A 24,776-nucleotide genomic window follows, 5' to 3' on the forward strand; every position below is an offset into this window, starting at 1 on the left:
GATAAGGCGTCAGCCTTCCTATTGTCGATGCCAGGCCGGAACGTAATGCTGAAGTCGAATTCCGCAAAAAAGAGTGTCCATCTCATTTGGCGCGGGGTTAAGTGCCGCGCGGTCTTCATATACAGCAGATTGCGGTGGTCCGAATACACCACTACCGGATGTTGAGCCCCCCACAGGTAGTGTCGCCATTCCTGAAAGGCCGTCTTTATTGCCAGGAGCTCTTTTTCGGCAATGGTGTAATTCACCTCTGCCTTGTCTAACTTCTTTGACAAATAGGCCACGGGGTGCAGCCGTCCTGTGAGTTTGTCTCTTTGAGACAGCACTGCCCCTATTGCCTCCTCTGACGCATCCGCCTCCACTATAAACGGAACGTCGGTCTGTGGATGTCGGAGTATTGGTGCTGTGGTAAACGTTGTTTTCAATTGTTCGAAAGCTGCTGTTGCTTCCGTTGTCCAGATGAAAGATACTCCTTTCCGTAGCAATCGAGTTATGGGTACCGCGATGTGTGAGAAATCCTGGATGAACCTGCGATAGTAATTAGCGAAGCCCAAAAAGCATTGTACATCCCGTACTGACTTAGGAGTGGGCCACTCACGTATTGCCAGTACCTTTCTGTCGGACATGCTCAAGCCTTCTGGCTTTAGGATCACCCCCAAGAACTCTACTGAGGTTACCCCAAACTCACATTTACTGAGTTTACAGTATAACTGATTAGCTCTTAACTTCTCCAACACCAGCCTGACCTGCCGCGTGTGATCTTCCCCTGCCGCCGAGTAGATTAAAATATCATCTATGTATACCACTACAAAGATGTCCATGTACTCGCGCAGCACCTCATTTAGAAAGAACTGGAAAGCCGCCGGGGCGTTACAGAGCCCGAACGGCATTACCAAGTACTCATATAGGCCAAACCTGGTTTTAAAAGCGGTTTTCCACTCGTCCCCTCGTTTGACCCTCACCAAATGGTACGCCCCACGAAGGTCCAACCTGGTATAGATCACTGCTTCCCGCACTTGATCCAACAGGACGCTGATCAGTGGCAATGGGTAACGGTTCCTTACTGTGTTTTTGTTCAACATTCTATAATCACAACAGGCCCTCAATTCCCCGTTGGCCTTAACTATAAAAAAGAGGGGCGACGCCGCAGGGGAGCGAGAAGGTCTGATGAATCCCAATGCCAGGTACCGATCAAGATAGTCTCGTAAGTGACGGGTTTCGGGCTCGGACAAAGCATACACCCTACATGATGGGACCACCGCCTCGTCCACCAAATCAATTCTACAATCAAAAGGCCTATGCGGGGGAAGCCCCTCAGCCTGTTGTTTATTGAATACCTCAGCGTAATCTGCCAACGCCTCTGGTAATTCCACGTCTTTTTCTGCTGCAGTAGCCAGACAGAAGGGAACTGCTAGGGCAAGGGCACGTGCGCGAGGGACCTGCATACACTGTTCTGCACAACCCTCCGACAAGAACCGTACTGTACGCTCCTGCCAATTTACTGTTGGATTATGTAGTACAAACCAAGGCATCCCCAGGATTAGGTCATATTGTGGAGCAGCTATAATGTTGAATTCGATCTCCTCCTGATGCGGTCTGTCACCTTCTAATAAGGTCATCTTTAGAATCTTAGTGTGGAGAGTGATTCGTCCTGATTTCAACGGTTCACCATCCACCGCTAATACTTCCTCTGGGGATTCCCGAGGCACTACGTCTATGGACAGCGAGCTTACTAATCCGCTGTCTATGAAGTTGCCTGTTGCTCCTGAGTCCAACATGGCTCGTACCTGATGCTCCTGGACCCCTATTTCCAATCTAGCCTGTAAGACAATATGTGCTGCGGTGTCTGTAGACTTGGTATGAGTGAGGGAAGGTATCTGCCAGACCGTATCCTCCGGTCGTGTTGGGGCGCGCAACTCAGGGTTACTTGTGTCCGTCGCCATGGCCGATACTGCGGCCTTCTTGCCTCTATACGGCATTGCAGGGTTCTTGGGCTTAGAAGGGCATTCCCGTACGAAATGCCCTTTTTTCCCACAATACATACAGAGCCCCAAGGCGCGGCGGCTCTCTCGTTCAGACCGAGATAGGGCGGGTCTAACGGCCCCAACCTCCATAGGTTCATGAGCTATGGGAACCGGGTTCTGCTCTTTCCGGTGGTATCCCCCCGTAGCCCCACTACCCTTGTATCTGTCTACTCCTCTTTCGGCCATGCGGCCGTCCAATCTCAAGACCAAAGTCATTAGGGCAGCGCAGGTAGTTGGCTGCGGATCTATCTGTGCCACCACATCTTTTAGGTCATCACTGAGTCCTTGATAGAACAAGGACATTCGTTTTTCCTCCGGCCAGGAGGCCTCGGCTACTAGCCGGGTGAAGGACGTGAGGTAGGTCACCAAGTCACTCTTTCCTTGCCTCAAGGATAGCAACTCTTTGTCGGTACTAAACGTTGTGGTTCTTCTATCGAACGCTCCTTCTAACGCGGCTCTGAAGGCTTCCCAGTCTGATAGGATGGCATCGTTATTCCGAACCAGAGGGACCGCTCATGATGCCGCGTCACCCACTAGATAAGAGATAGCGAAAGCCACTCTAGAGTGATTGGAGGGAAAGGACGATGGTTTGCATGAAAAATGCATCATTATTTGAGTCAGGAAGATCTGGATCTTCTGAGGGTCTCCCGCATATCTCTCAGGACTAGCCAACGGGATAGGTGGGGGTACCGTCACATGTACTTGTTGTCCACTAGAGGACGCTATGTCAAAAGGGTTACGGGACAACCTATCCACTCTGTCTCGCAGCGCTGTGGCTTCTAATCGTGAAGCTATCAGTTCCTGCTGAACTAAGGCCAAAGCCTGCACTACGTCTTCTAAGGACGTCATATCCAACACCCACCCCGGACCGGGAGGAGCACCTAACTTGGGTGCGTTATTCTGTCAGGTTGGAGCTCCTCAGGGTCCGGTTGATGTTAAATATGTCCACCTCCCGATATCCCCGGACTCCAACCAAAAGGTCACGGAGCCCAGAGGCGATCAGGCGAGGGAAGGAAAGGGGAAGGGTCAGCAGGGAAAGGGTTCTGAAATGACAAAAGCAAATGTATACAAACCAAACACAATACAGTCTACTCTCAGTAGGTCTCACTAACGAGAGGTGTTTACTATGTCCCACACCTTCAAACATAAACAACCAAGAACTCAGCCTAACCAGGCCTTAACCACCACAGTGCTTTTTTGACACCCTAAACCTGTCTCAAGCTAAAGCACACTCTGCTAGCGGTTTATAGGAAATGTCGGCTTCCACGGTGAAAGCACCGACGCCAAGAAGTCCGGCGTTGTAGCGCTCCTTCACACTGGGAATATCAACACGCTAGGGTTTTACTCATCACACCTAGTCTTCAATACCCACGTAAGTCCCAATGTCTCGCTAGTACTTAAGGTAAAGCTCCTCCGAGCTTAAGATACAGTTGCGCCTCCATGGGCGCTGCCAAAACACAAATGAGCTCCTCCGAGCTCGTAGGTCTGGATGTTATCCAAACTCGACAGCACGACTAAGCCAAGCCGCTGTCAGGCTAGAAAGGTCAGAAGCGCGGGAGTGCCGCGGTAACGAAATGGTGGGGGGCGGAGGGAATGTGAGCTCAGCCGAGCTCGACCCACCGCGCTCACCTGCTACCCCCGGCTTCGCTCAGACTCCTCCTCCAACTCTCGCCGGGACGCCTAGCTCCGAACGACGGGGGGCTGGACAAGGTCGTCGCGTCTCTCGCCTCTATCCTCGGAAGGCAACTCCCGCCTGGACGCCAAGCTCCGAGAGACGGGGGATGCAGATTCGGATTCAAAATAACGCACGCCTTCTGCCGTGCGCGACGTCCTTTATATAGACGCCTACTTCCTGGTGCTAGTGCTGCTGGGATTCGTAGTTTTAGACGCTAGGCAGGCGCCAGGGTCCGCGATTCCTCACAAAAACAGATGAAATGGGCCATGTTAGTTAAATATGTAAAACGACTTGGTTAGCCCACCTGCAAGAATTCCTTGCTACCTATTTTGCCATGAGAGATCCAGTAATTCAGTCTCTAAATGATTTAGCTCAATCATGACACAAACTTGCAGCAACATTATCTTCAGTGCCCAGTTCCATCGCAGGATACCAGAAATAGGTATATAAGAGGTAAAATGCCTTCCTGGCTTCCCAATATCCTTTATTGATCATCATAGTACATGGACAATGTCAACACGTCCTGCTTGGTGGAAAATACAATCAATATATTAGATTGTGCTTTTATTGAGATTTTGCCTATGTCAAGGACATAGCCTCCTTGATCTAATTCAGAGGATCACATTTTCCTGCCTGTATTGTCCCTGGATTATACAAATCTTGCTCAACTACTTACATCAACTAAAGTGTACTCTTAACAAAACCTCTACTTGAACATGTTGTACTCCTAATGTGAATTTGATTACTATGTCACAGCAGGCGGAGAAGGATGTAGGATGAGTCAACTGCTGGTTCGTGAATCTTTTTAGTTCACAATTTACATATTATGGCCTGTCTTAAAGGGATTAATGGTTTTGGATGGCATACAATGTATGGTCATTTAATATTATGTGGGGACAGTGTCTCCTTAAATTGCAGGATTTGAAAGAAAAAGGAAACAAACATGGGAGGCGGTCATGAAATGATGGCACGTGTGATGAGGGTATTTGTAGGGGGGTGACAGAGTGCCTTCTCATATTCCAGATTTTTAAACAGTTGGCACAACTTCACATGTGCATTTGGGTCTTGCACTCCTGTGGCCCAGGCTTTTGTACACTGAAAGTAAGCCATGCCATGCTGGTATCCTGATAATAGTAGTGGAAACAGGCTAGAGACCACAACACAACATTCTAACAAAGTGCACATCGTCGTCCAACCGGGCAATAAACAACAATATTAACTCAACTCTGAATCCCAAAAGACATATCCTGTGATGCTAAAAATAATATGCGATACAGGAATCATTGCCCTACCTATAGTAAACCTAGTCCACATGGGAAGGCCCCCATAAATCAACCTAATGTTCTTAGAGGCCATACGAATGGCTGAAGTGTGCTGTAAAGCAACAAGTTAACATGCCATGACATGACATTGACATGAGATTTATACACCAATGTGTGGATAAATACATTCTTTTACTTGAAAATAAGTTTAATGATCAGTGCAAAAATGGCAATGAGTTTCCTAGCAATGATTTCCTTGACATATTGTCATCTTCTGGCTACGACATTAGTGAAGGAGGAGACTCTAGATCTGAATATGCAACTTCAAGTGATGACCAAATCCGAAGCCAAGGGGAAATAAATGTGCCTGTGTCCCAGAAAGCCAGAGTGCTACCCAGAGGTGGTTAGCCTGCCTGCTGAATACATTTTCAGCAAGGCCATACCCAAGTGGAGCAGCCAGTTCAATTTCAAAGAGCCACACAGCTACCTCTGTTGATGGAAAATGGTTGTAAATTTAGTTGGTCTTTGTTGGGTTGGAGATAGATCTCCTGCAATTCTCTGGTCAGATTGAGCTCCTGTATCGAGTTCATCATACACCCACACCTGAGCACAAACAATGATCATGTATGTGAGCTTGAGGTAGATTTGTGACATGGATTGAGACCTGAGTACGGCCTCGGTAGTCTGGAGGGGCACACCATGTGCACCCTCCTTTTACAGACTGTGACTCTTGGCTCGCTAGGCTGTGGAGGACTGACACTGCTATTAGCAATACTGTTTATAATGGCAAGGCATGCCTTTTGACATGACTGTGCCCTGTAGAGGTGGCTACTCCCCTCTCCTAACATTTTTGTAAATTGGGCTGCCACTACCCAGGAACTGTGTTCCTTGCCAATGTATGTGGGACATGTATGTTATATGTGTGCCCATTTCCATGTGTCCAGAGAATGCTTGTATGGAGCATATGTGATACATGTTATGAGTTCAACCTAGCAAGCTTCAGCTTTTTGATCCCCGCCGCAGCATACACAACGATCATGTGTGTGCACTAGAGGTAGGTTTGTGACACGGATTGAGATCCAGAGTATGTCTGTGTGGTCTGGAGGGGCACACCATGTGCACCCTCCTTTTACTGTGAGTGACTAACGGCTCGCTAGACTGTAAAGGACTGACACTGGTGAAGGTTATACCATTTATAATGACAAGACATGCCTTCTTACATCGCTGGGCCTGGTAGAGTTGGCAACTCGGCTCTCCTACCATTTTTTAAATTGGTCTGCTAGTCCCCTGGAACCAGGCTCTTTGTCCTATACTTGTAGGACATGCATGTTGAATGTGCCCGTCTTTCTGGGGGTATATAGGATGCATCCATGGTGCCTATGTGATAGATACATGTGGCCATAATCACTCAAATCCAATTTGTCTTGGGTACTCCCAAATGGTTCCTAACATGGAGGGTTTGAGAAAGCCCTAACAGAAGTGAATTGCACGGCTCTTCCAGTTCATGCAAAGAATTAATTTGCAGTGGGTCAGATACTTTTGAGTGTGGAGGACAGGAGAGAGAGTGCCCCTTGAAGCTAGGGAGTTTCATCCTGGCCCCTGATGAGACACTATTCTCCCCCACAGGTTAACAGGTAGTAAAGTGGGACAGCTCCATCGCTTGTGTACACTTGTTTTTGGTGTTTCCTGCCAGGTGACCTTGGAACAAAGACCCTGGCTGGATCAGCCTGAATGGAATAAGGAAAAGGGTGGAACTACCCAGTGCGGGTCTCGCAGTTTACTGCTGGAATACACAACTACTTTTTTGCAACTTTATTATAAAGATGTTGCAGAAATGTACCTCCAGTGTGCTAAGATTACTATACAAGAATCTGGGATATCCACACCAGAGAAGACTGAGAAATTCTGGTACTCTTAGGTTAGGGTATCCTGTCAACTCTCCTTGCCAGGTACAGGACCAGTACCTAGGAAACTTTAACAACATTTCCAGAAGGGGCTGCCTAGACCCTTCTTCGCGGCAGAGAGCTGACTGCTCCTGCATGGCACTGGAGGTGCCCTTGCACAAAGATGCTCCTCAGAAGAAGAGGGTTGTGAAGGAGCCAAGGTAGGATCAGCCAAAGATGTCCACTGCCTTAGTAGGGAAGGAAATGCAGCGCTCTGTGAGGGTGAGGCCAAGGTATCCTAAAGTTACCCGGCAGGGTAAGCCAGGATCATATACCCCTGTTAACTGAGATTTATGAGGAACTTGTGAGGAACTGAGTTTGGGTTCAAAACGAAGTGCCAAAAAGTAACATGAAGCAAAATATACTGGACCATAGTCCTCAGTCCCAAAATAGAAGTACCAAGGCTACAGAAGGAGAACCACATCAACAGAAAATATTGTATCCAGATCTAAGTCACCAAGATTACATGGGCTAGGCTAGCTTGCTTTGGGTCGTGGGTTTTCTGTTTAGGCCTGAGGAAAAACCCAAGCCGCAAGACCCACCAAGCTGGGATGAGTGCGACTCCACTGCAACCTCCTCAACAGGTGCTAGCACTGTCTCCGTCACCTTGAACTGGTGCAAAGGCATGGCTTGTGCACCGATCAGCAAGACTTGGACAGGATCATAGCTTCTCGCATTTTGTGGGCCATGAAGTGCACACCACATCAAGCAGCGAGCCTTATCATAGGAATGCAAGAATGGCCTGTACTGTCAATAGACTAAGACCACAGAATCCATGGTGGGGAAGCTTTATCTCCCCCCGATTGGGGAAGTGGGACTAGGGGGTGGGCACCTCATTAGAAAGAGATACCATGATGTTCATTTTGTTGCACAATATTACTTTGAACCCTGGGTGACCAGTGTAGTAACAAGCTCCCAATCCTATCAATGTACCCTCGAAAAAAGATCGTAAAATTGTGAACTAAATACATAAAGCTTAATGGTAAAACAATCTTACTCCTATATGAATGGACTCTTTGCTGTCAATGACCACATCATTATACAATATTGAATTAAAAAATAGTTATCCAAATGACAAAAGAGTAAAATATGAAGCAAAGAGAGTGGGCTTAAAAGGCACCCTAACCTTGTTTAGTGGGACCATCAATAATTAACTGTACAATGTAGCTGATCAGGAAGCTCAGTGAGAGTATTCTGCTGACATGTGATGCGACCCGCACTCACAGGGTCAAACTTAGATGAGGCTGACTCAGACCTTCATCCTGCAAAGGTTGATGAAGAGTACCACTGAGTTTCATACTGAGAATGCCGGGCATTAATAGTACCACACAACTGTGGTAGCAAGGCTGTATGAATAACAAACTTTAATCCGCTCTTAGCTCCCGATATTATCATAGCTTCTTTCTCCAGCACTCTGAAGAAACCATAGGCAAGCATGTTGTGATCTATAATACAATGAAACTTAACATTTTCTTTTAGTAAAATTTACGTTCATAAATAATGCATAGGCCCTTCTGGCTACGCTTCTTTTTATAATGCAGCATTTAACATAAGTTGTACAATTTCAAGCAATAAGTCAAGAAATCATTATATTGTTTCTTACTTCTTATTGGTGAGTTCCACAGTTTTCATTTTCCGTTGCTCTAACTGTTTTGTCAGTAGTGTACTTGAGTTTTTCAGTAGTAATATCTGGTGGTTGGTATTAGAAACAACCTGGGGAAATATATTGTGATGGGTTTTAGTATCTTGTATTTTTGATCCAGGAAGAGAATTACAGTTTGCAAATCGTTATTTTTTTTAGGTGCTTTTAACGAGTGTCTGCAAACTTACCTTTTGCCTTTGATAACCTACCCAACCTGCTTCTGTTAGAATAAGGAGTATATTTTAGAACTGTCTCGTACTTCCAAATGTTTTTACGTTTTCCAAAAAACTGGATGTCATATCATCTTAGCTAAAAAGCAGGATGAGCTAATTGATGTGTGTTGCCTGTTTTTATATAGATGTTTTAATTTTATAACTATATATGGTAACGGACGGATTACTTACTAGTAATCTTCATTACTCCAATTCTTCCTCACTTGTCCCACTACTTACTACTATGAGTAATGTGCAACAAAACACAGGTGGCTATGCTATTTATTTACACATCAATACAAAACTGTGTCTGGAGTATTGTCCATAAATGTATATATATAGGTGATTACAAGAGTCCTTGATAAAGAAAAAAAACAGGCATTCCATTTGGTGATGCTCACATGGTGGAGGCACCCAGCCACCTAGGGTGTGAATTCACGTACTGTGTAAACAGTCCGGACAAATTGCAGAAAAAGCACCAAAGCACACACTCTACTGACTTAATTAAATCCTCGATAAGACAATGCAAGTAATCCAAGTTCAGTTGAGTACTGTAACTTTCTGCTCCTTTACATACCTCCACCTAGCAAGACGACATTCACAGACACAGTTTCAAACCGAATACCAATACACTCCAACCTTTGCGTTCTGGGTGACCTCAACATTTGGTTTGACAAACCCAATATGCCCCATCCAAAAACAATATTCACTGGCCTAGATGCACTGAACCTGCATCAGACCGTCCACAAACCCACACACATCACTGGGCACATCCTAGATGTCATTTTTGCTAATACTGAACTAGTTACCTTTCAAACTATAACTCCAGTCACATAGTTAGACCACAATTTGTTTGCTTTCCAACATAAAACAACACTAAGAGACTCACCTAAAACCACCTTACATGCATACACCTATCGACCTTGATACAAACTCAATTTGGAACACTTAGAAACACAACTAACATTCAGTACCGATCCGGGAAACAATAAATTCTGTTAAAAAACTATACAAGTGGCTACAGGAAGCTTTTGATATCCTGATACCACTAAAAATCACACAACAGAACAAAAGAAATACAGAGATAAAAGATATAAAACAACAAATTAGAAAGCTGCAATGTGTCTGGCTCAAACCAAACGCCAAATAAGACAAACTTCGCCTACAGACAATTAACAGATTATACAAGTCAGCAATCAAAAAAGCAAAGAAATTGTACTATTCAGAAATAATTCAAAATGCTAAATGTGCAAATAAAGAATTATATAAAATACTCAATGAATTTCGTAAACCAAATTGCCTAGAAGGAACTCATCCTGTCACTCAAGATTTCACAGACAAACTGGCAAATCATTACACGGACAAAGCACACACGTTGGACTCATATTTAAACCAGAGACAAAGCGCCAGCACTAACCCTTTTACAAAACAACAATCCAAGAATACTCTAACCCCGCCTCTCCGTTCCTTCCAACACATTTCACATGATGAATTTATGGACATGGTCAAAGCAAGCAGGCCTGCCGGCAGCCCTTCTGACCAGTGTCCACCGCAAACTTTCGAAACAATTCTTCTAACAACCTCTGCTGCCACTCCAGTAAGAAGAATCATCAACGATTCCCTAACTACCGGAATATTTCAGAGAAACTAAACAAAAAAAAAACTTGGACCTGCTGAACCGTGACAATTACAGATCCATTACAAATGGACTTTTCCTGGGCAAACTGATAGAAAGAGCAACGTTCGCCCAGATGTCACAATTCATTGAAGAGAATGCCATACTTTCTGACTTCCAAACATGATTCCGTCCAGGAAGCGGTACAGAATCTGCCCTCCGTTGACTGCAACGGGGTTGCTGCGCTACTTCTCTTGGACCTCCCAGCTGCCTTTGACACGGTTGACCATGATACTCTGATACAAAGACTCTATGAAACTGGCATAGAAGGGACTGCTTTAGACTGGATCGCGTCCTACCTTCGAAACAGAACTAATGTCATCCATACCCCACCTTTCTCGCCCAAACTATTCTCAGAAAAGCAGGGGCCCCAAACTTGATTACGCCAATAGCCTCTACCACGGATCAGCTTTAACGACCATGAAAAGACTACAACGGATTCAGAACTCGGCTGACAGACTACTCTTGCATATCAAACTGCGAGACCACACCTCCCGTGCTTGAAAGCCTTGCATTGGTTACCCGTTGCCAGAAGATCCACGTTCAAGCTGCTTTGTATCACCCACAAAGCGATAAATGGAATGGGACCACTCTTCATCAGGAATTAAATCACCAAACACATTTAACAAAGGAAGCTCTACTCTAGAGTGGCACCTGACCTAAAAATCCCAAGATACAAGGAAACAACCATGGGTGGCAGAACCTTCTCTGTTCAAGCAGCCAAACTATTGAACTCTTTCCCTCCCAACATAAGATCCACAGACAACCACCTTATCTTCAGAAAACTAATCAAGAATTGGCTCTTCCCCACATAAGCACCATACGCAAACAGAAATATACAGCATATCCCTCTGTATATGAGTATTTAATTGTGCTATAGATATGCACCTATATATGTGTATTGCTTTGTATAAACACGTAGAATAATTATTTTTTGATAGATAAATAAATACATTTTTAAGCACAACACTTGAAAATCAGAGTTCATCTAATGCATCTTTAATCTACATATACTTACTTCATGCATCTATATAACTTCCATTTACTTGGATCAATATATTTATTACTTTTCTCCTAAAAAGCATTTTCAATGCACTGCCCTATTTCTAACCCTATATCTCTATCAATATCTTTACTCTACATATACTTACTTCCTTTATGCATCTATATGCTTTCCATGTACTTATGGATCTATATATTTATTACTTTCTTCTAATCCTGCATATCCAATGCACTACCCTATTTCTCACTCTATGCCGCTCTCAATATATCTTCTACCTCAGCTCTCTGACTCATCTCAAACCTCTTTCTACTACTCTTTCCAATGCACTACCCTGTTCTCACCCTATACTTCTATCAATATATCCTCTACATCCACTCTCTAATTCATCCCAAACCCCATACCACTACTATGATCCCCAAAATAACCCTTTCTAGACTCTCCCCAACTCTACCCCTTCTTGCATCATCTGACACCTCTTTTACTAGATCAATCTCCCAAAACAAGCCTTCCTAAACTCCTCCTCCACTCCACATCCCGTTTTCTCATCCCAAGCCTCCTCCTACTGCTGTGCCCTCCAATAAAAATAAAACATAAAAATAAAAAGCCAAAATCCTTCACTTTTCTATCCTTCCACTATCCTTTTCAATCAAAATAACAGACTAACATGTCCATTTTACAAATTTAATATTTCCCTATACTAATTCACCACTAATCCTTTATGGGTTCCATAGTAGTGTGCTACTCACCAAAAAGCGCTTCAACACCTCATCAGGGGTAGCAAGCACTATATAAATGCAAACCTTTTTTCACTGTTCAATCCCTCCACTACCCTTCTCTATCCAAATAACTGAATAACATATCCACCACTTAAATGACTTTCATATTTTACTATACTAATTCAATACTAATCCTTTATGGGTTCCATAGTAGCATGCTACTTGCCAAAAAAGCGCTTCAACACCCAATCAGGGGTAACCACCGTTATATAAATGCAAATCTTTTTGACTCTTCTATCCCTCCGCAATCCTTCTCAATCCAAATAATGGACTAAAATCCACCACTCAAATTACTTTTATATTTCACTATACTAATTCACCACTAATCCTTTATGGGTTCCGGAGTAGCGTGCTACTCGCCAAAAAGTGCTTCAACACCCCATTAGGGGTAACAAGCGCTATATACATTCAAACCTTTTTCCCTCTTCTATCCCTCTGCTATCCTTCTGAATCCAAATAACAAACTAACCTATCCACCACTCAAATTACTTTCATATTTAACTATACTAATTCAACACTAATCCTTTATGGGTTCCGGAGTAGCGTGCTATTTGCCAAAAATGCACTTTGACGCCTCATCAGAGGTAGTAAGCGCTATATAAATGCAATTACAATACAATACAACACAGTCTCTCTATTTATTTTCCACACAATATGTCTGAGTGGGTGATGTGGCCCCGCAGCTCACTGTGACAATGAAATTAAATGAAATTATAATTTGTAACGCGGACTAATACCCAAGGGATTCAAGCTAGCCTGTCTGATGAGGGGTAATACCCCGAAACCGGTCCCAGGATGCTTGTTTCCGGTCCAGGGGGACCTGATTTGGCAGTTCGGTCTGGACTATTCCCATGAGGAACATGGTCAAAACTGATTTGCATATGGCTGGGTTTAAACTGGGGTGGCTTGGTGAGCAAAATAACAATGGATTTAACCCAGCTCTCCTGATTGGGGATGAATGCATGAAGTGGGATGGGTATGCCTAGACGTGGGTCCCTTGCTCACTGTGCCACAGGAATTACGCTAGCCTGGCTGATGAGGGGTAATACCCCGAAACCGGTCCCAGGATGCTTGTTTCCGGTCCTGGGAGGACCTGGCTTGGCAGTTCGGGCTGGGCTGTTCCCATGGGGAACAGGGTCAACAGTTGGCATATGGTTGGAACTAAATTGGGGTGGTATGGTGAGCAAAAGAACATTGGATTTAACCCAGATCTCTGGACTGGGGTGAATGCATGATTTATTCAGCATTCCCTCCATAATGTGTTTGCGTAGCAAAGTTCAGGTTTAAAGCACCATTGCATTGGTTACAGTATTTCAGGTCTTACATGGTATAACCTCTCAGTCATGAAGTGAGGATCTATCACTTTTGCAATGTTTTTTTTACTGTTTACTGATACCAAAGAGCAACTTATGAAACTCATGAGACCTCAAACTTTAATGAAATACTGAATGAAATGGCAAAATCTTAGTACTCTTTTTGTAGACAGGAGAGACTAGTAATATATCCAAATTCTGGAAAAGCAGTAAGAATGGTTCGCTTGTTAAGCTATTTCAAAATAGTAAAATACCAGTACAAAAAAGTCACTTTATTCTTCAGCATAGTCTCATCTATAGAGGACAATGCCAAAAAAGGGACTCTATATCCACACGAACATGGGAAGTTTGAAAACATATCTAAATTCAAAACAGTCCAAGTAGAATTCAAACAAGTGATAAATGATTGGATAATTAGTCAAACTATGTATCACAGTTTACATGTATTACAGTTACAGAGTCTGATATACGTTTTGAAAAGATACCTATATTTCCTGTAGTCTATTCTGTTAAAGAAACAGCATGATCTCATAATGTGGTAAACAAAATTATGTAATCAAAAGGTTCTAATAAGCTAGCAATGTCTAACCTCACACAACTCAGAAAAGAATAAAAGTGACCAGTGAAATGCTGGGATGAACATAATTCAGATATTCTATAGTAAATAAATAAAGTTATTCTACACTGTCATAGATAGTTGGTGTAACAGTTTTGTTGTCCATGCATTAACATGCTTGTTAAAGATCAGCATTCAAAGAATCCTTGTAGGATGGGGATATGCTGGAATAAATCCGGTTCTCTACGCTCCTGCCACTACTTCGCTGCAACCCTCCACACCCTCAACTCCCAATGCTGCTGCCTTGCCGCACCACAAAACACCGAGGTAGTATTCGCCTGTTCTTCCTGCAAGTTGTCAAGCACTTATCACATCCAACACACATCGCACTTGCACCAATAGCACCCAACACCCCACTCTCTCACACTCACACAGTCCTGCAGCCACCCACACAACACAGTCCTGCAACCAACCACACAACACTTCGCAGTCCCATGCATGCTCCTCAACACCAGGTCACTCACCCAACACGCCATAGGTATCTGGGACCTGCTGTACAACAATGCCCGAACCTACATTTTCTCACAGAAACCTGGCTGAACCCCACATTGGCACCTGACATCGCCGCAGTTAAACTTACCCCCAAGCCCCCCACATACGAGAACGCCAGACAGGACAAACCTCACAAGGCCAGAGGTGGAATCACCATTGTTAGATATGTCAGTCCGCAAGGAGTGTTAAACTGTCAATTGGACTTGCCAAAATAAACCCCATGTGAGGCGTACTATTCCCTTTTTATCACATAGGCCCTAAAATACCTTAAAATACCTATAGGAAAGGGTACATTGTATTTAACAAGTTGAACATGTACGGGTTCTTGTACTGAAAAACTCACAAATTTGTTTTTTTTCTACTGTGAGGCTTACCTTTTCCATAGGCTAATATTAGATTGCATTAATACATTTAATAAATGGTAACTTTTGTTTGGGAGTAGGTAGAAACATCATGTTTAGTGTCAAAGAAATTGTATTTTAAGATCCACTTTAATAGTAAAGTATGATATTAAGTCACAACTTTCAAAATGCCACTTTGAGAAAGTTTGTATTTTCTTGTTCTAACCATTTAATAATTGGAGCCAGTTTACTGTGTCACATGACTAGGTGTAGTTGGCCTTTATGTATTTCTCCCAGACAGTCACACAATGGAGGGACTTGGTGTTGGCAGGATGGGCCATTCAAGCACAGCCCTACTTGAAATTCAAAGACCCTGCCTCAGCTCACACACAAAGAACGTTACACTAGCCTATTGTGCTTCCAGACAGACTGGGACCAGGGCAGAGAGGCAGGAAATTCCAAACGCTTCTGTGGGGGGGAAACTCTGGAAGTTTCTTCTACTTCAAAGCTGTCACCAGGTATAAAAATAGGATCCTCAGACCCACTCTTCACTTCTGAACCAGGATTCTCAGAGGACTGAAGTACACAGCAGGCCACAGGCAGCAGGACAGAGGCCTTTCCTACAGCACCAAGAGGACTGCCCTGCTGACTGAGACCTGTTTTCCTGCTTAAACCCAAGAATTCCAGAGTGACTTGTAGGGCTAGTTGTCAGGCCTCCGGATCAGAATCTTAGGGTCAGAAAAGGCTCCAACCATCTTAATCCCGTACCTGGACCCAGCCTCAGTAAGTCCTTACCCTCCAAGTGGTGCCCCTTCAGTCCTGGATCCTTGGCAGTGCTGCTAAAGGTGCCCAGATAGTCTAAATCCAAAACTTAGCACTTTAAAATTGTTCTGTCAAAAATTGTCTGAGAACCAAGAGGAGATCGTGACCTACCTGCTCGCCGATCCGCCCAAGGTGCATTGCTGGTTGGCCTTATTTTGCAGCAGCTCCTGGCCTCATGGAGCTCTCGTCAGCTACAGTCTGCAGCTTCGTCCCACTGGATATTTACGACTTCCATAAAAGACTATGTCTGAATATAGAAATTTTTTCCGCAACTTCTTCTAATGGCTCCCCGATGACAATGCCTCTTCCTTGAACACGACCGGATACCTTGCTTAACTGAACTTTACCTTTGCAGACACTTTTCTTTAAAAAGTCTTCTAAGTCCAAAGGGAAGTGGACACTAGGAGGCCCATTAGGATGGCAGACGGACGGCACCCTAGCGGTGCTGGGACCGGCCGTCAGAGGTGCGACCGTCCTGCAACGGCGATTAGGATGCCACCGCCACCGTGGCGGTGGCATCCTCCATTCCCAGCATTGTGGCGGGTGGTGCTGTGAGCACCGCCCGCCACAATGCTGGGAATGTACTGCGTGCATTATCATGCACAAGGTGACAGGCACCGCGAGGTGCCTGTCACCATATCCGTGACAATGCAGGGGTGTACCATAGGTACCCCCTCTGTGCACCCCCCACATACCCTGGGGGCCCGCAACAGGCCCCCGGGAGAGAATTCTGCATGCCTTTCCCGCCACGGAAAGGCATGTTTCCGCACCCATGCTAATATGGATGGCGGTGTCTAGTAGACACCGCCACCAAATTAAACCCTTTTCTGCCCGGTCGACTTGTTGACCGGGCGGCAAAGCAGCGGTCGGTCTTCCCGTCTGCCGCGGTACCCCCGCCATACTAATATGGCGGGGGTAAATGGGTGGCGGGCGGGGAAGGATGTAGGGCGGATCGCCTCCGCCATGCGAGCGGAGGCGACCCGCCCTTCATCCTAATGGGCCTCTAGGTGTCTCCGAACCGCGCTACATCGCAGTTGGCTATAACTTTTGATGTTGCCCCAGTTTTGCATGACTAAATGCCCGCGGTTGATCTTTTAGGTGCTATTTTTTACCTTAAACTTTAAAAATGTATAACTCCGGTTCTACTGATTTTTGTTGTTTTAATGTCAAATAATTTATTAAAAGTTACTTTATTTTTCTAAATTGGTGTGGGAATTTCTTGTGTTGTTTTTTCACCTTATTGCTGTTTATGTGCTGCATAAATAGTTTACACATTGCCTCTAAGTTAAGCCTAACAGCTTTTGTGCCAAGCTACCAGAGGGTTAAGCACAGTTTAATTTAGTGACTTTTTGTGGTCCATCCTGACAAGCATTGTGGCTATTGCTTAAGAAGGGCTTACACCCACTCAACCAGCAACCCAATTTCTCACCGTCATCATCCATTAGAACGCCAACAGCTGCACCACCTACACGGACACATTATCCTCCAACTTTGAACACCTGTTGTTCAAGCTCCAGGTCACAGCCAACTTCACCCTAGGTGGCACTCTCATCTAAAGACCGCACAGACTGCATATCAATTTCACTGACACCATCTAGGACTTCGTCGCATCAATCACACTCAACACTAATGATTATATCTTACTTGGAGACCATCCCGACCCCAAGTCAAAACCACTCATCAAAGACCTTGGACCTAGTGGGAAGCAAGCAATTGAGAGGGACAATACAGCAAAGTAACAGTAAGCAATGGGCGTGCTTCAAGTCCAATGTATGTTTTTTGTATTGTCCACAGGAGGTTTTTCGCAAACAGACAGCAAAAAGTGAACAATTTTTATGCCTTTTTCTGAGTCTCAACTATTTTTTTCCGAAGTCATGGTTTTACAAAAAGAACTGAAGTTTTATATGAAAACATGCATGGGATGGTATAGTATAGTATAGTATGGCTTGCCATTGTATATAATGGTATGACTAGGTTATGGCCTGTCATTGTAAAGTATGGTATGATATAGTATGGTACGGTATGGTGTGGCCTGTCATTGTATAGTATGGTATGTCATTATATGGTATGGAATGGACTGTCATGAATAGTACCGTATTTTATGGTATGGTATAGTACAGCATGTCATTGTATTGTATGGTAAGGGAAGTATGGTATGTATGTCATTGTGTAGTATGGTATGGCATAGTATAGTGCAGAATGGTATGGCTTGTCATTGTATAGTATGGTACGACCTCTCATTGTATCTTGTAGTTATGGTGCACTAAAGGGTAAAAGGGAAAACAGAAACATTTAAAAGTAAACAAACACGGGAAAACCAGGAGGAAGGCATGCCTAAAAACACAAACACTCTTAGGAAAAGCAATAGCGTGTTGCAATTAATGTATTTTAAAATCATTGATAAAAGTGACATTAATAATCTGTGGCTTGATGGTGTCACAACATGCAGTAGGACCTTTTTTTGAAAGACTTGCATTGCATTTTACCAATCACTTTGTAATACTCCTTTACTTTTGGCTTTGTGACAAAAGCAATGTGCTGCCAAAATATACCTATATAAAATTGAGGAGACACAACAAACCTTCAGTAGGAGGTTTATTACAATTTTATTGCTATGCTGCACCAAATGGTAGAAAGGGAGTGAATAAAATGTAAAAGGAAACAATCACAAACACGGGAAATGAGCGAGTGAAAGCAACAGCATGGAGTAAAACAAGGAGGAAGGCAGTCTAAAAACAGAAACACTCTTAGGAACTGCTGGAAGTATAAGAAGAAAAAAATATGCCGGGACAGAAAGCAGGAGCAGCGTAAGGAGACTTCCAAAAAAAGGAAGCAGTACTTGGCCCATGGTCTAGGCCAGGGATACTCAAAGTATGGCCCGAGGGCCACATGTGGCCCTCCTGACTTTTTATTCCCCCCCCCCACTCCCCCACCCTGGTGAACAGTAGCACTGGGCTGCTCTTCCATTGACAGATCAGGAACATTCAGAAAGCTGTGAAACAGGCATAGTTTATTTGTAGGTTAACTAAACTAAAGGTAAAGAAGCAAATAATGTTTCCCAGACATCTTATCTTTAGCATGCATCTGCTTCACGTCCCCCTACTCCCACCTTTCAACACCCGACCCTCGCCCTGCTGGCATCGGTGCAGCCATTGGGAAGCCACAGACTGCTTTTTGTGGCCCCCGGGGAAATGTTTGTGAGTACCCATGGTCTAGGCAAAGGAGAAATATGCGAACAGAAGGTGAAGCCAGCACAGGCTGGCCAAACAGGAGCCAGCAAATTAGAGTGACAAGGAAGCCAAGGAATGATAAGCAATGGGCAGGCTCCAAGCCTCCTTTAAGCTATCAAAATTTCTCGCAAGCGCTGTCTAAGGCAATATCTAAAAAGATATAAATTAAAAAGATAAGAGCCACATTTCAAACAAATAAAAAAAAACTGCAATATATTACAACAGAAAGGAAAGGCAGCCTTTTACTAACAAGCATTGGCAAAGCTTATTGGTAAAGCTTGTTGGCTTTGCCAGTGTAGACCGACTGGCTTAGCAAATGTTTTTTGCCTATGCTGTTTAGCAAGCGAAGCAAGCATTGGCAAAGCCAATAAGTTTTGCTTTGAATGGCCGAGCTATTGGCAATGCCAGTAAGTCAAAACACTTGGGCATGCATGTCTGGCAATCTTGGGATGGATTGTCTGTTAAAGAAGACCCATTCCAAGAAGGCAGTGTTACAGCACGTTATGACGCATTTTCACATGTGCGTTATGATGCCTGGGTAATGGCCCTTGCGTGCACATGCATCATTACATGAAGGCCTAATGGGCACAGCTCACTCGCTTCCTAATGTGCACCTCACTCTCTCCCTAATTACATGAGAAAAGACCAGCCTCAAATTGCAGAGCTACACTCAACTTAAAATAAATTCTTAAAATAAGATAAGAGCAACTTCTGTCATCCGTCTTATATTCTTAAGACCTCTCCCTCACCAACTGTCCTAAGGTGTCTAACAAATGTGTATAAGACCTTAAAGTGCCAGCACAAGAGTATAGAAATATAGATATATCAGAAGCTATCTCCACATTAGCCTGAGCGATGTCTAACATATGTCTCATGTTCGCAATACTCAACTATAACCATCATTTTGGATTTGTGCGTAGTAATTGGTCACAAAACTCTTCCCAACATATGTATATTAAGTGGTTGGGAAAAACTGCAGATCATTGAAAAATGGCAGATTATCAAAAATGTCCAAGTCATTCAAATTTTAAATATTGATCTATAATTCGGCATCAATATTTAGTCTATTGGGGATCTCTGTTCCCAACAGTAAGATCTTTTTGGATTCCTCTTGACATAACTCTAGCTCTAGATTTCACCCTCATGGTTTTCCTTCTACGTGTTGGAAGCCATAATATTTCACATTTTCCACTTTACCAGCGAGTATTTCCCAAACATGTTTGGCCATGGCTGTTGGACCTAGAGACCTACGGTAGCTTGGCTCAGGTGGAAAGGCTTCGTTTCAGAGTAACATGTCGTGCTTGCGTCACACTCACCTCAGCACTCCAGCGTACCATCACTAAAAATGACGCTACACCAAGAAATTAGAAAAGTTAGAAAAGCTTTATCTTTTCTTTTATCATGTTTCTCTTTTCTTTCAAATGAAACCAATCAGTTTTTATCTAAATTACATTAGGGTCAAAAGCATTTAATTGTGACTAGATTGGCAGTACATAAATACCTTAGACCTGGTATGGAATCAAGCGCGCCACCTGGTGGTCAAACACGACATAGCAAATTCAATAGCGCTTAAAACAGGTCATTCAACATAGCGCTGCACTTGGCAATTTAACAGCACCTCAAATAGAGCATTTAAAACAGGGTGTAGGCACATAGCTATTCCATAGCTCGCTAAAACAGGTCATTCAGCATAGCGCTGCACTTAGCAATTTAACAGCACTTCAAATGGGACATATGAACATAGCGGTGTCCTCAGTACCTCAATGGAGCTACCCCTGGCAAGTACATGCGGCCTTAACGGGACACTCCGAGGTCCTTGGGCCCCAAAGCCCCTTCCTGGAGCCCTTACAGCACTAGACCTTGCATTTTTATTAGTGTCAACCATTACATATCACTGAGGCGCCATACGTTTTCCTTTAGAGCCTTAGACATTTCCAGTGATCCCAGCACTTCAACCATGGCGTTTAATCAAGGGGTCCAAGCGCAAAACATTGAACCTGATACCTCCTTAAGGGACTCGTCTTGTCCGGGGAGGCAGTTATTTCTAGTTATGGGGGTCAACGTTTAGCACTTCACTGGGCACGAGTTCAGGGGGCCATGGGTCGGCCGATTCCCACTCCAGGGTAGTTACAGGGCCAAGCGGGCCCAACGATCGAATTCCCCGGGGGAGGGGCGTGCACTGGGCCTCTCCCAGGCCTCCCGCCCTCCTCCCCGGGGTTTACCTGGAGCTTCAGCCTTACAGGCCCTTGCGTAGATCCTCGGCCGGGCGGGGGGGGACTCACGATCCTCGGTGCCCCCTCCGCCAGCTGTGCAGGTCTCCCGGCGATGTCCGGGTCGATCGCGTCTCTCGAGACTCGCAGTGAAGCAAAGCGGGTCTCCGTCAGATCTTCCCGTCCGCCCACGACCTCCGCACCACCGATGAACCGCGGCAGGGGCGCGCCTGCAGCCGCCAATGGTAGTGTGGCCTGCGGGAGCGCGGCCCAGTCAGCAAGTGGCAAAGCAGCGGGGACGGCGTTTGGCAGTCCACCCCCGTCAGGTGACAGGAGTCACTGGCTTCAGGCCTACGCGCGGCCTTCTTGGAATTTTGGTTGCCCTCTCCTCACGGAGGGCCTCGTTGCGAAGGCTGCGACGGCAGCGGCGGGGCCCCGGGCTTCTCCGCAGGCCCCGGTGATGACAGGAGAGATCTTCCCGGCCCTGGGCCGCAGCGGTGAGTACACCTCAGGTCCCCTCGACGGGGGTGGGGGGTAGAAATTAAGGGGGTGATCTGCAGCTTGCGGACAAGCAAATCGCACAGAGAATTTCCTGGGTCTGTGGCGGTTATAACGTTTTATGCAGACAAGCGAAGATGACAGTCAACTAGACCCGGATTATTCTAGGGCTCCGGGCAACAGCAGGGATGTAGAGGATAAGGTCGGAGATGGTAACTCTCCCTTCCCCGGTTCTCTTCAGGGGTCCTGGCTAGGCGGGGAGCACAAAAGGTTGACGTGATCCCAGGGTCAGAGGCTGAAAGCAGCGCTAGGTCACGAGGTAGAGGGTAGTGTCAACCGAGGGGGGGGAGGAAAAGCAGGCCCTAAGAAAAGTCAGTTCCCCCCTCCAGCGCACCTACCTCCCCACTCAGGTGCCTAGCTCCTGACTACCTCACTTCACACAAAATGGCCGTCGCACCTCACCTCTATATATAGCCTGGGCCTTGACTGTCTAGAGTGGCCCAGAAGGTTCTGGAACCCCTCATGCCAGCCTATGGCCCATGCTCTGAGGTGACAGTTTAGGCCACCATTTTGTGGAGGATCTCTTTCTCTCCCTCCATTTTAGGGAAGCACCTTGCGCTACACTATCAATTAGTGATAATGGGGCGCCCAAAGCCTCTAAGTCAACACCAAAAAAACTAGTGGACAGAAAAATTAGAGGGTAAAGGAAGAAAAATGAGGAGGGGACAGCCAAAGGGCTGGCAGGTCTAACACGCGTCCCCCCCAGCTGAAAGTGGGGAGAGCTACCCAATCCCTTGGGAGTTCTCTTCACTAAGGTGGAAATACCTGGAGAGACCGTCAGCATTGGCGTGGTCCACTCCTGGGCGATGTTCCACCCTAAAGTCCATTCCCTGTAGGGAGATGGACCACCTCAACAACTTAGGATTCTCGCCCCTCATTTGCATCAGCCACCTGAGGGGCCGGTGGTCGGTCTGAACCAGGAAGTGCGAGCCAAACAGGTATGGCCACCACTTCTTCAGAGCCCACACCACCGCAAAAGCCTCCCGCTCGATCGCACTCCACCTCTGTTCCCGGGGGAGTAGTCTCCTGGATAGGAAAACCACAGGTTGGTCCAGACCCCCTTCGTTGAGCTGCGACAGCACTGCCCCGATGCCATGCTCCGACGCATCCGTTTGGACGATGAACTCTTTGGAGAAGTCAGGGGCCCTGAGGACAGGCGCCGCACACATTGCTTGTTTCAAGGTGTCAAAGGCTCGTTGACACACCTCGGTCCAGATTACCCGTCGAGGGTGCTTCTTTGATGTAAGATCAGTCAAGGGAGCCACGATAGTACCATACCCCTTGATGTAGCATCGGTAGTAACCGGTGAGGCCCAGAAAGGCTCGGACCTCCGTCTGCGTCTTGGGGGGGTTCCCAGGCCATGATGGTTTCAATCTTGGCCTGGAGGGTTTGCACCTTGCCCCGACCCACCAAGTGACCGAGGTACACTACCGACCCCTGCCCGATCTGGCACTTGCTGGCCTTGATCGTCAGACCCGCCTGCTGCAGGGCCTGAAGAACAGCCTGAAGGTGACACAAATGGTCCTCCCAGCTGCTGCTGAAGACGGCGATGTCATCCAGGTAAGCAGCCGAGAAAGCCTCCATCCCGGAGAGAACTTGGTTCACCAGCCGCTGAAAAGTGGCAGGGGCGTTCTTGAGCCCAAAGGGCATCACGCAGAACTGGTAGTGACCCTCAGGTGTGGAGAAGGCTGACCTTTCCTTTGCTCCATCTGTCAGGGAGATCTGCCAGTACCCGGATGTAAGGTCAAAGGTACTCAGATATTGGGCAGCTCCCAACCGGTCAATGAGCTCATCTGCCCTCGGGATAGGATGAGCATCGGTCTTCGTCACAGAGTTCAGTACCCTGTAATCCACACAGAGCCTGAGTTCTGGGGTGGTGCCCGGCGGGGCAGCTTTAGGTACCAGTACCACCGGACTGGACCAGGGACTGCTTGAAGGTTCAATTACTCCCAGCTCCAGCATCTTAGTGACTTCACCATGGATGCTAGCCTTCACCTTATCCGACAAGCGGTAGGACTTGGACTTCACAGGTGGGCTGTCCCCTGTGTCCACATCATGGGTACACAGATGAGTCCTTCCCGGGATCAGTGAGAACAGTGAAGCGTACTGCTCCAGAACCTGGCGGCAGTCTCTCCGCTGTTCGGGAGTTAGAGATGGTGAGAGGATCACTCCCTCTACCGACCCATCCTTTGCTTGGGACACGAAAAGATCAGGGAGAGGTTCACTTTCCTCTTCCTCTGACCCATCAGTCACCATCATCAAAGTGACCTCTGATCTCTCTTGGTGGGGCTTAAGGCGGTTGACATGGAGCACCCGATGGGGCTGCCTAGGGGTCTTAAGATCCACCACATAGGTGACCTTGCCCTTCTTCTCAATCACCTCAAAGGGGCCTGACCAGCGATCCTGGAGGGCGCTAACCTCTCCAGGCTCCATGACCCACACCTTCTGGCCAGGCTCCAGCTCCACCTGGTGAGCATTTTGGTCATACCACTCCTTCATGACCGTCTGGCTGGCTTCTAGGTTTTCGGAAGCTTGCTTCCACAACCTAGCTATTTGGCTCCGAAAGGCCAGCATGTAGCTCACCACATCCGGGGGCAGTTTTCTGGGAGTCTTTTCCCATCCATCCTTCACCAGGCTGAGGGGTCCACGAACAGGGTGCCCATACAACAGCTCGAAGGGGCTGAAGCCCACTCCCTTCTGCGGTACCTCCCTGTAGGAGAACAGCAAACAAGGCAGGAGGATGTCCCATTTCCTCCGCAGGCTCTCGGGCAGACTCCTGATCATGCCCTTCAAGGTTTTATTAAACCTCTCCACCAGACCATTGGTCTGAGGGTAATAAGGGGTGGAGAACCGGTAGGTGACTCCACACTCCTTCCACATAGCCCACATGTATGCAGACATGAAGTTGGCACCTCTGTCAGACACAACTTCCTTGGGGAAACCCATCCGGGTGAAGATCCCCATCAGGGCCCGTGCCACCGCAGG

The 24,776-nt window shown here is 46.1% G+C and overlaps 1 protein-coding gene across 1 annotated transcript in view; it reads right to left on the minus strand.

The window, feature by feature from the left end:
- The window catches only part of CCDC175 (coiled-coil domain containing 175), a 269,138-nt gene that overhangs the window by 106,480 nt on the left and 137,882 nt on the right, over positions 1-24,776 (minus strand). Inside the window, exon 7 of the mRNA XM_085628003.1 lies at positions 8,505-8,614. Within this exon, the coding sequence (XP_085484129.1) occupies positions 8,505-8,614 (110 nt within the window). The remainder of the gene's footprint in view (positions 1-8,504; positions 8,615-24,776) is intronic.

Source organism: Triturus cristatus, chromosome 9, assembly GCF_964204655.1.
Source record: "Triturus cristatus chromosome 9, aTriCri1.1, whole genome shotgun sequence".
In the NCBI taxonomy this organism is placed as follows: domain Eukaryota; kingdom Metazoa; phylum Chordata; class Amphibia; order Caudata; family Salamandridae; genus Triturus; species Triturus cristatus.